The 12,697-nt window shown below is 39.8% G+C and overlaps 1 protein-coding gene across 1 annotated transcript in view; it reads left to right on the forward strand.

Moving 5' to 3' along the window:
- Positions 1-12,697, forward strand: part of HABP4 (hyaluronan binding protein 4) — a 42,967-nt gene that overhangs the window by 12,749 nt on the left and 17,521 nt on the right. Inside the window, exon 5 of the mRNA XM_028122275.1 lies at positions 8,924-9,007. Coding sequence (XP_027978076.1) covers positions 8,924-9,007 — 84 coding nt within the window. The remainder of the gene's footprint in view (positions 1-8,923; positions 9,008-12,697) is intronic.

The raw sequence follows: 12,697 nt of genomic DNA on the forward strand, positions 1-12,697 counted from the left end.
ATTTTATGAAATCATTTGCAGGTTAAGCTCAATGACAAGTTTCAATGAAGGTTCAAATCTGACATTTTTCTGAGGCTTCATAGTATGTCAGATCTGTGTCAGTTTTGCTACTTGGTTCTGCTGTTTCATTTCATGGCTGCAGGGACAGTGCCCTCCTGTGTCCGCAAAGACTGGGCAAGAAATGTTTCCGGGCAGCGCAGGGCAAGGAAGAGGTCCCCCAGCGCATGTTGTGGGGCAGGCTTTCCAAGCCTTGTCCTTGAGAGGAAAAAGAAACTTGTTGAATGTTTCTCAGTATAGGGTTTGATAGGATCTTGATTACGAATCTTTTAATTCTGTTTATTTTTATTTTGATAATACATACTTTAAAAAGTAATACTTCTGAGTCACCTGATTTACCACCTTATTTAATGCCATCAGTCCAGGGGCACCTGGGTGGCTCAATTGGTTAAGCGTCTGGCTCTTGGTTTCAGCTCCGGTCGTGATCTCAGGGTCATGGGATCAAGTCCTGTGTCTGGGCTCCCTGCTCAGCAGGGAGTCTGCTTGAGGTTCTCTCCCTTTGCCGCTCCTCCACCTCTCTAAAATGAACAAATAAATCTTCTAAAAAAAATAAAAGTTTGAGGGTTTTGCTGTAGTTAGTATTCCTCTTTGAAGGCATTGGCAGTGCTAACTAAATTTATGGATAAGATGTTTTCAAAATGGTACAATGAGCCATTTCCGATATTAATGGTTTTCTTCAGCAGTTTGACAGTGGGTGCCTGTGTTGAAAGTAGAATTTTCTCCGTTTGTGGTAATTAAAAAAAATATCATATCAGATATTATTTTCTTGGTACCAATTGAAACACACCCACAAAAGCGGTTTTCAGTAATGGTGCCTTCCAATTTTCATTTCAAAGAGCAAGATGGTTTCTCTTTTTTTTTTATTGTTACGTTAATCACCATACATTATATCATTAGTTCTTGATGTAGTGTTCCATGATTCATTGTGCAGAACACCCAGTGCTCCATGCAGAATGTGCCCTCCTTAATACCCATCACCAGGCTAACCCATACCCCCACCCCCCTCCCCTCTAGAACCCTCAGTTTGTTTTTCAGAGTCCATCGTCTCTCATGGTTCCTCTCCCCCTCCGATTTACTCCCCTTCATTCTTCCCCTCCTGCTATCTTCTTCTTTTTCTTTTTTCTTAACATATCTTGCATTATTTGTTTCAGAAGTACAGATCTGTGATTCAACAGTCTTGCACAATTCACAGCGCTCACCATAGCACATACCCTACCCAATGTCTATCACCCAGCCACCCCATCCCTCCCACCCCCCACCACTCAGCAACCCTCAGTTTGTTTCCTGAGATTAAGAATTCCTCATACAGTGAGGTCATATGATACATGTCTTTCTCTGATTGACTTATTTCACTCAGCATAACACCCTCCAGTTCCATCCATGTCATTGCAAATGGCAAGATCTCATTCCTTTTGATGACTGCATAATATTCCATTGTGTATATATACCACATCTTCTTTATCCATTTATCTGTCGATGGACATCTTGGCAAAGAGCAAGATGGTTTTATGTAATAATCAAGTAACATTCGATTAAAATCTGTTTGCGGTCATAGATTTGGGTAAGTGTGAAGTCTGAATTTGATAACAAAGCCTTGAAGTGTTTAACATCGCTTTGTGGAATGTACTTGTGCAAATAGGCATTTTCTGCATTCATATAACTGAAGTCAAAATATACACATGGGCCCTGGGGCTTTATCTTTTTTCTGTAAATCCAGCATTGATTATCTACTTTCAACAAAATAACAAAATCCACCAACATAAATTGTTGCTAATTTTGAAACCCCATGGTTCTGTAGTTTTGATCACATGGTTCTATAAGAGCTGTAAGCACATTAGTTTTTTGTTTATTCATTAAATAATTTAGGTCAACACAGGAGGGAGATCTGTGATTTCTCTCCTTTTTTAAGATTAGCTGCTCAAGTGTAAGAAATGCTGGTGTTTACATCGCCCTTTTATGATTTTTAATTGTTGAAAGCTATGAATTACCAATATACCTATGGTTTTTATCCCCTTGGTTTATTATGTTGCCAGGGGAATAAAGAGAAAGTTGGAATAATTTGTGTGCTGCTGCTAGATTTCGGGGCTCCTGGGTTCCAGAACCTTCTGTGACCCTGCCCGGGTCAGCTGATGTACAGAGGTAGCCTCTGCGAAGGGGCCTCCACCAGGCAGAGCAGCAGCCGCGTCCTTCCAAACTCAGAGTGCATTTGATTTCCGACCATTTTTTTAAAAGTAAAAATTAATTATTTGGAGCGCCTGGCTGCCTCAGTCAGAAGAGCATGCAGCTCCTGATCTTGGGGTCCTGAGTTTGAGCCTCACGCTGGGTGTAGAGATTACTAAAAAAAATAAATAAACTTTGAAAAAATTAATTATTCAAATTTTGGGTCTAAAAAATTATTTTTTTTAAAGTTCAGTACAATAGCTTTGCATGTTGAATAAAAAATCTTAAATGTAAAGTCAGTTCTGTTATTACAGTTCAATTTATCTTTGCTTTTTAAAAAATAGCTTATGTTGTGATACTTTTTCCTTAATGGGAGATGAAAAAGTGCTGGGGTCTGTATGTAGAGTATGAAATATTTCTAATGGATATACTTATAGTGACTAATTTTAGCATTTCCCTGAAAATGAAATTTCTTTTGCTGGTACTGTTTTTTTTTTAAAGTAATAATCATATAGGATTAACGCTAACATAAAAAGGAAAAATTAAGATCATGTGTATTAGAATTCACATTGTGTCTCATTGTGCTATAATTTCTAATCTGTAGATTGTATTTAGATGTGATGGTATATAAATTGATGTTTCAGAGCCTTATTTTTCTGGCACAGTTATCACCAGCCTGTTTGTTTTCTGCACACTCATTATTGTGGAATGTTTCCATCATTTTCTAAAAGTTTGTTATGGTGTATTCTTGTGTATTGTGAGTCATTTGACACTTGTAGGTTGAGAATTTTTTAAATTTTTTATTGAATTATAGTTGACATACAATATTCTATTAGTTTGAGGCACATGACATAGCGATTTAACAACGATATACACTGTGAACTGCTTACCACATTAACTGTAGTTTCCATCTGTCACCGCCATAAAAAGTATTACAGTATTACTGACTATATCCCTATGCTGTACTTTCATCCCCAGGACTTGTGTATTTTATCACTGGAGTTTATACCCCTTAATCCTCTTCACTTATCTCGCCCAGCCTCCTCCACCCCATGCCCCTGCTGCAACTGCCCGTTTGTTCTCTGGATTTATGAGTCTTTTTTTCTTCATTTGTTTAGTTTTTTAGATTACACGTGTGAGTGAAATCATATGGTATTTGTCTTTCTTTGTCTTATTTCACTTAACATAATATCTTTAGGTCCATCCATGTTGTCAGAAATGGCAAGATTTTATCCTTTTTTATGGCTGATAATATCCCATTGGTACATATATAGGACATCTTCTTTATCCATTCATCTATCAGTGGGCACTTAGATTTCTTCCATATCTTGACTATTGTAAATGTTGCAATAAATATAAGGGTGCATATATCTTTTAAAATTCATCTTTTGGGGATCCTGGGTGGCTCAGCTGGTTAAGTGTCTGCCTTTGGCATGGGTCATGATCCCGGGGTCCCAGGATCAAGTGCTGCATTGGGCTCCCTGCTCGGTGAGGAGTCTGCTTCTCCCTTCTGCCCCTCACCCTACTCGTGCTTTTGCTCTCTCTCTCTCTCAAATAAATAAAATAAAATAAATAAAAATAGAATTCATCTTTTGGGGCACCTGAGTGGCTCAGTTGGTTAAGCATCTGACTTGTGATTTTGACTCGGGTTGTGGGATTGAGCCCTGCATCAGGCTCCATGCTTGGTGGTGAGTCTGCTTGGGATTCTCTCTCTCCCTCTGCCCCTCTGCCCCTCTCCCCGCTTGTGCATGCACTCTCTCTCTTAAATAAATAATCTTATAAATAAATAAGTAATACATACATACATACATACAATTCATCTTTTCATTGGGGGGTGGGGTAAATACCCAAAGTGGCATTGCTGGATCATAGGGTAATTCTATTTTAATTGTTTGAGTAACTTCCATATTGTTTGCCATAGTGGCTGCACCCATTTATATTCCCACCGACAGTGCACAAGGATTCCCTTTTCTCCACATCCTCAGCAACACTTGTTATTTCTTGTCTTTCTAATACTAGCTCTTCTGACTGGTGTGAGATTATATCTCATTGTGGTTTTGATTTTTGCATTTCCCTCATGATGAGTGATGTTGAGCATCTTTTCATGTGTCTGTTGGCCATCTGTATGTCTTCTTTGGAGAAATGTCTAATCAACTCCTCTGCCCATTTTTAAATTGGACTGTTAGGTTTTTTGGTGTTGAGTTGTATGAGTTCTTTATATATTTTGGATATTGACCCCTTTTCAAAGATCTCCCATTCAGTAGGTCACCTTTTCATTTTCTTGATGGTTTCTTTCATTGTGCAAAGCTTTTTATTTAGTTTAATGTAGTCCCAATAGTCTATTTTTGCTTTTGTTTCCCTTGACTGAGGAGACAGATACAGAAAAATATTGCTAAACAGATGTCCAAGAGTTTCATACCTATGGTTTGTTTCTTTCTCTCTCTTGGGAATTTTATGGTTTCGGTTTTTACATTTAGGTCTTTAATCCATTTTGAGTTTATTTTTGTGTATGGTGTAAGGAAGTGGTCCAGTTTCATCCTTTTGCATGTAGCCGTCCAGTTTTCCCAATACTACTTGTTGAAGAGGCTGTCTTTTCCCCATTGCATGTTCTTGCCTCCTTTGTCATACACTAGTTGACCATATAAGCATGGGTTTAGTTCTGGGCTCTCTTCGGTTGCATTGATCTCTATCTTTATTATTGTGTCAGTACTATACTGTTTTGTTATTACAGCTTTGTAGTATAGTTTGAAATCTGGGATTGTGCTCTCTTTAGCTTTGTTCTTCTCTCAAGTGTGCTTTGGCTATTTGGGGTATTGTGGTTCCATACACCTTTAGGATTGTTTGTTTTAGTTCTGTGAAGAATACCATTGGCATTTTGGGATTGAATTGAATGTATAGATTGTTTTGGGTGGCCTGGACATTTTAACAATATTAATTCTTTCAATCCATGAGCATAGAGTATCTTTTCATTTATTTGTGTTGTCTTCAATTTCTTTTATTAGTGTCTTACAGTTTTCACAGTACAGGTCTTTCACCTCCTTGGTTCAGTTTATTCATAGGCATTTTATTCTTTTTAATGCAGTTGTATATGGGATTGTTTTTGTAATGTCTCTGCTAATTCATTATTAATATATAGGAATGCAACAGATTTCTGTATATTCATTTTGTCCTGCAACTTTACTGAAATCATTTATTTTAATGATTTTTTGGTGGGTAATTTAGGGTTTTCTATATATATTATCATGTCATCTGCAAATAGTGACAGTTTTATTTCTTACCTATTTGGATGCCTTTTATTTCTTTTTCTTGTGTGATTGGTGTGGCTAGGACTTTTAGCACTATGTTGAATAAAAGTGGTGGGAGTGGACATCCTTGTTTTGTTCCTGATCTTAGAGGAAATGTTCTCAGTTTTTCACCATCGAGTATGATATTGGCTATGAGTTTTTCATATATGACCTTTATTATGTTGAGGTATGTTCCCTCTATACCCACTGTGTTGAGAGTTTTTATCATGAATGGATATTGAATTTTGTGAATTGCTTTTTCAGCATCTATGGAGATGGACATATCATTTTCATCTTCATTTTGTTAATGTGGTATGTCACGTTGATTGATGTGCAGGTATTGAGTTCATCCTTGCATTCCTGGGATAAATCCAATGTGCTCATGGTAAATGAATTGAATGCTGTTTGCTAATATTTTGTTATGGATTTTTACATCTATGTCCACCAGGGATATTGGCCTGTAATTCTTTCTGTAGTGTCTTTTTTTTTTTTTTTTTTTTTTTACTTTGGTGTAAGGGTAATCCTGGCCTTGTAGAGTAAATTTGGAAGCATTTCTTCCTCTTCTATTTTTTTTTAAAGATTTATTTATTTATTTTGAGAGAGTGAGAATGAGAGATAGAGAGAGCACATGAGAAGGGGGAGGGCCAGAGGGAGAAGCAGGTTCCTCGCTGAGCAGGGAGCCTGATGCGGGACTCGATCCCGGGACTCCAGGATCATGACCTGAGCCGAAGGCAGTCGCCCAACCAACTGAACCACCCAGGCGCCCTCTTCCTCATCTATTTTTTTGGAATAGTTTGAGAAGGATAAGTATTAACTCTTCTTTAAATATTTGATAGAACTTACCTAAGAAACCATCTACTCCTAGAGTTTTTTTGATTGCTAACTCAATTTCATTACTAATAATTGGCCAGTTACGGATTTTTTATTTCTTCCTGGTCAGTCTAGGATGATTGTTTGTTTCTAGGAATTTATCCATTTCTTCTAGTTGTCCAGTTTGTTGGTGTATAATTTAGTAGTCTCTTATGATTCTTTGTGTTTCTGTAGTGTCAGTTATAACTTATCGTTCATTTACAGTTTTATTTATTTGGGTTCTCTCTTTTTGTTTTTTTTCCCTTGATGAATCTGGCTAAAGGTTTATCAATTTTATTTATCTTTTCAAAGAACCAGCTCTTAGTTTCATAGACCTTTTCATTGTGCTTTTTGTTTCTATTTCATTTATTTCTGCTCTGATCTTTATTATTTCTTTTCTTATACTCACTTTGGGCTTTGTTCCTCTTTTTCCAGTTCCTTTAGATGTAGAGTTAAATTGTTTGAGATTTTTCTTGTTTTTTGAGATAGGCTTGCATCGTTATAAACTTCCCTCTTAGAACTGCTTTTGCTGTGTCCCAAAGATTTTTGACCGTTGTGCTGTTGTTGTTTTTAGATTTTATTTCTTTGAGAGAGAGAGAGAGAGAGAGCACAAGCCAGGGGAGGGCCAGAGGGAGAGGGAGAAGCAAGCTCCCTGCTGAGCAGGCAGCCTGACCCCTGGACCCTGGGATCATGACCTCAGCTAAAGGCAGTGCTTAACTGACTGAGCCACCCAGGTGCCCCTGGACCATTGTGTTTTCATTAGTCTCAAGGTATTTTTGATTTCCTCTTTGATTTCTTTGTTGACCCTTTGGTTTTTTAGTAGCATGTTGCTTAGCATCTACATGTTTGTGTTTTTTCCAGTCTTATTATTGTAACTGATTTCTGGCTTTATATTGTGATCAGAAAAAGATGCTTGATATGATTTCAGCCTTCTAAATTCATTGAGACCTATTTTGTGGCCTAACATGTGATTTATCCTGGAGAATATTTCTTTTTTTTTTTTTTAATTTTTTTTTTAAGATTTTATTTATTTATTTGAGAGAGAGAGTGAGAGAGAGAGAGAGCACATGAGAGGGGGGAGGGCCAGAGGGAGAAGCAGACTCCCCGCTGAGCAGGGAGCCCGATGCAGGACTTGATCCCGGGACTCCAGGATCATGACCTGAGCCAAAGGCAGTTGCTTAACCAACTGAGCCACCCAGGCGTCCCCTGGAGAATATTTCAAGTGCACTTGAAAAGAATGTATATTCTGCTGTTTGGGGATGGTTTGTTCTGTATCTGTTAAGTCCCTCTGGCCTAATGTGTCTTTCAAAGCCACTGATTGATTTTCTGTCTGGATGATCTATCCATTAATGTAAGTGGGGTGTTAAAGTCTTATACTATTACTGTATCACTGTTGATTTTTCCCTGTATGTCTGTTAACATTTACTTTATATGTTTAGGTGCCCCTGTGTTGGGTGCATAGATATTTATAATTGTTATATTCTTTTCTTGGATTGATCTCTTTATCATTATATAATACTCTTCTTTGTCTCTTGTTAGAGTTTTTGTTTTAAAGTCTATTTTGTCTGATATAAATATTGATACCCCAGCTTTTTTTTTTTTTTTTTTGCTTCTATTTGCATGGTAAATGTTTTTTCCATCTCTTCATTTTCAGCCTGTGTATGTCTTTAGGTCTGAGTGAATCTCTTGTAGGCAGAATACAGATGGGTCTTGCTTTTTTTTAATCCATTCAGTCACCTTATGTCTTTTACTGGAGCATTTAGTCCAGTTATTGATAGGTGTGCATTACTGCCATTTTGTTAATCATTTCCTGGTTGTTGGTTTTTTTTTTTTTTATTTCTTCTCTTTTCCTTTCTTCTCTTGCTTTCTTCACTTGTGATTTGATGACTTTCTTAATACTATGTTTGGATACTTTTCTCTTTATTTTTTGTGTATCACAGGTTTTTGGTTTGTGGTTACCATGAGGTTCATATATTACATCCTATGTATTTAGCAGTCTGTATTGTTGATGGTTGCTTAAATTTGAACACATTCTAAAAGCACAGGTTGAGAAATTTTATGGCCTCTGGTAATACTTGGAATTTCCTAGGACAGTAAGAGTTTTAAATAATTGTTCTTGTTTATTATAAGCTGTTTTTAATTTTAGGCCATTCATAGAAACTTCTATTTCTAAAAGTACTTTTCACATCTTTCAAGTAATTTCAGTGGATTAGCAGTTTTCTCATTTTCATTTTGATGCAGATTACCTGTTTGTGTATATAATTACTTGAATGGTATTTACTTACGAAAAAGGATATTGAAATGTATTTTTTTTTTATTTTAAAGATTTTATTTGAGAGAGAGAGCATGAGAAGGGGGGAGGGTCAGAGGGAGAAGCAGACTCCCTGCTGAGCAGGGAGCCCCATGCGGGACTCAGTCCTGGGACTCTGGGATCATGACCTGAGCCGAAGGCAGATGCTTAACCAACTAAGCCACCCAGGCGCCCCCAAAATGTATTTTTTTTAATCTTGCATATGTAAGAGCATTGATGTGAACATATTTGTGTGACTAGAATGATTCTCACTGCTTTTCAGTGACGTGGAGCAGACTGCACCAATGGAGGAGACCACAGCAGTGGAAGAGTCCCCCGGCCCCCTGGAGGAGGAATCTCCAGCCAAGTGGGTATTTTATTCATTTTCCCCATGGGTTGTTGGTCTTTTTCCTAACGATTTCTAAGTGTCCTTCACAGAGCAGGAAGCTCACCTTTTATTATGTCACAGAAGGTTGATCTTGATATATTAATGAATAATCAAACTCATTAATAATTCAAATAATCTAGTGACTGATTATTAATGATAATTAATGAGTTAAGTTTAGGTATTCCACCCAGCGCCCACAACCTCTTTTCCATCAGCAGCTTGTACTGTAATTAGTCTTCCTCTTATCAGGACCCTCATCTTCTGTCCCTTTATTCTGAGTCCATCCTCCCTCTTTCTTTATGGAGCTGAGGTCCCTGATCCACTTCTAGCATCCTTGCCCAGTCCTTAAACTCCCTTGCCCTTGGATCTTTTGTTGTGCCTTGCTAGCAAAACCCGCCTCCTGGATGACCACCAGCTGTCTGCCTTCTCACTCCCTGCACCCTCAGGCTGAGCACTGCAGCTCACACCGCAGAGCCGGCAGGAACCCCTGTAAGTTCTCAATCCTCTGCATTCTGAAACGAGCCCTCAACACTGCCCAGCATTCCTCTTTTCTTGCACTCACTCTTTCTCCCACTCTTTACAACGATCAATTCCATCCTTCGTGTCTCCTCAAAACCCTAAAACTGCCCCCACTTTCCCCTCCCCCCCTCCTTCCCATATCCACACAGCCTCTTTCGTTTTCTGGATACAACTTTGCCTCCTATGTCACACAGAAATTGGGAGCCATCAGATGGGAACTTTATCATCTTTCCACTCTTAAAGGTACAAACCGGCCTGCACCGGCTTGCCTCCAAGCCTCCTTCCCTCGTGGTAAGATAGAGGCGCCATCTCTCCTGCCACTTGCTCAGGCTTTGGATCCTGTTCCTGTGGAGAAACCTCACACTGTCAGCTCCCTCCCTTTGAGGTATATTCACTTTCCTCCCCACTTTGGTCTTTATCAACAGTTTAAACATGCTCAGTGTCACCTATTTTAAATCTGCTACTCTTGCCCCACGTTCTCATTCAGCTACCTTTCTCAGGATTATATGTACTCTTTCTTCATTTCCTCTCCTCTCACCTCAGCCTCACTTCATTCCAGGTCTGGCTCTGTCCCCATTTCCCTTCGGAAACAGTCACCACATGTCTCCACACCTAATAGATGTTTCCATCGGCATCTTTCTTGATCTGTCAGAGCATTTGGCTTTATTGATTTCTTCTTAAGCTTGCCTTCCCTGGTTTCTGTGATATCTGTACTCTTCTGGTTTTCTTTCTGCCTCTCAGCGCCTCCTTTGGAGACTCATCCTTGTCTTTCTGGTCTTTTAAAATGTCGAGTTCTTCAGGGCTCTGCCATAGGTCCTCTTTTTAGTGTCCTTTATAGGATCTCATGCACCTCTGCAGCTTGAATCGTCATTTACATGCAGACTCCAGACTCTATCTCTGGCTCCCACCACCAGCGTGGGCTCCGGGTGTGTGTGTACTTAGCTGCCTACTCTGGACACCTCCCACGGACATCGCAGATGCTCCTCCTGCTCCACATGTCCAGAAGAAGTCCAGAAACCTCTGTCCTCATCAGGTGTTTCCATCTTGTGGAACAGCCCGTCGCCATCCATCCAGTTGCACAAATCAGAAACCTAGGAGTCATCCTTGAGACTTCCTTCTTCTCGACCCCCTTCCTTCCCCCAAATCCAGTCTGTCACCCTGCCCTGGTAATAGGTACCTTCTCATCTCCTCTCATCTCCACTCCTCGCCGTCCTCTCATCTGGTCTGTCACAGGGTTTCCTGCTTTCTCATCTTCGACCAGCCATTTCCACAGCACCGCGGCTTTCACACTAGCATTCGGGTCGTAATGTCCTCACCCCTGGTGCAAGACCCCAGTGACTTGCTGTTCTTTTCCTGCCCCTTGATCTGACCTGTACAGTCTTGCGTGATCTGTGCCCCTCAGAGCCCTCAAGTGCCGCTGCTCGGGTGCCTTCTGTGGGTTCAGGATGTGGCCGCATCTGGCGTTCGCAAGCTGAAGAATGAAGAATCTCCTGCCCCCACCCCACGCATGCCAGAGTGCTGCTGCAAGTGCTGTGGCCTTTTTTTCCCTACCTCACTTCCAAACTCCCTTCACTCTTCACTGATTTAACTCTTCCTCATTCTTCAGCTGCAGAGAGGCAAGGTGTCCAGTGGTTAAGAGCACAGACCCCCGGCCAGCATGTGGGTTCACATCCCAACTCTGCCACATACTAGTTTGGGCAAGTTTTTTATTCTCTCTATGCCAGTTTTCTTCATGTGTAAAATGGGAATAATAATAGTACCTACATCTTAGCGTTGTTATAAGGACTGGTTGGGTGTGTGTGTGTGTGTGTGTGTGTGTGTGTGTGTGTGTGTGTGTGTGTGTGTGTGTGTGTGTGTGTGTGTGTGTGTGTGTGTGTGTGTGTGTGTGTGTGTGCGCGCGCGCGCATGCATCACACAGGAGGACCTGGCATGTAGTTAATGCTATGTAAATATCTGCTATCCTTATTCTTATTGCAAGAGTAAAATGCTGCAATGATTGATGATTATGGAAGCTGTTAATTTACTATTCAGAACAACTAAGAAATGTTTTGAGTTAAATAAGTTAACGATGTGAATATTTAGACAGGTAACTAAGGAAGTAGATTAAAGTTTATGTGAATGTTGAGAAAGTGAGTTAACTAGACACCTTCAGGAAAAATTACATCTTTTTTGAGCCAATAAACCATGTATACAAATTCAGGCTATGTAAGGCAGAATAATAGAGTCAATTATAGCATAACTCTAATCTATGGAATTGATTGAGGTACTCTAGCTTTTATAATATTAGACAAAATAATTCATTTGGCTACTCTGGAAGACAAAATAGTACTTAATGATTTGGTGGCAGTCTCACAGTCTGCAGAGTCCTAGCAGAGCTAGCTGGCAGACCCCCTTCTTCTCTGCTGACTGCAGTGGACAGTGAGCGTCTAGTTAGAACTGCAGGAGCTGGGCCGTGGTGCAGGGGCATGGCCATCCAACAGCCCACCGTGCTGTGAAGTTCTTGTTTCTGCACTGCCCTGTCACACTTTAAAATTATCACAATAATACTATTACAGTTTTTTGATAATTTCAATATTATGTTTGCGTTTGAGAAGTACATCTGATGACGGTGATGCTCTCTGATGTCCGCTTTATCTGAATGCTGACCTAACTCTCAGGCTGATCTAGCACCCAGCCAAAATGTATATCAGCGCACCTCTCAGTTTAGAACTTCCTGATAGATTAATTTAATGTACCCTCACTTATGTTCAGACATACACCCCAAAGAGCATATATTTTCCTCAGATTGGACACATTTTGTTGACAGATATGCTATGCCCTTCCTTTTCTTCTTCCCTCCTTCCCCCTTTCGTTATGGAAGTATTACGTGTTCCTTATCACATGTCTGAGGATGCTTGCGGTGATGTCTTGGGAGTATTTTGCTACAAGACTATAAGAATAAATCTAACATTTACAGAGCATTTGTTGTGTGCCAGGAGCTGCTCTAAATGCTTCCATGTCTTAACTCCTTAACTCTTTGCTGCCCCTTGGTGAAGGAGTCGACACTGTTGCTGACCTCATGGGGAGACATAGAGGTGAAAGGACTTGCTAAGAATTGCGGAGCTAGCATTCAAAGCAGATATTGTTGGACAGACATTCATGCTCTTACCT

Source organism: Eumetopias jubatus, unplaced genomic scaffold (assembly GCF_037043125.1).
Source record: "Eumetopias jubatus isolate StellerSeaLion01/CBP00866 unplaced genomic scaffold, mEumJub1_p1.0 scaffold_15, whole genome shotgun sequence".
Classification (NCBI taxonomy): Eukaryota; Metazoa; Chordata; class Mammalia; order Carnivora; family Otariidae; genus Eumetopias; species Eumetopias jubatus.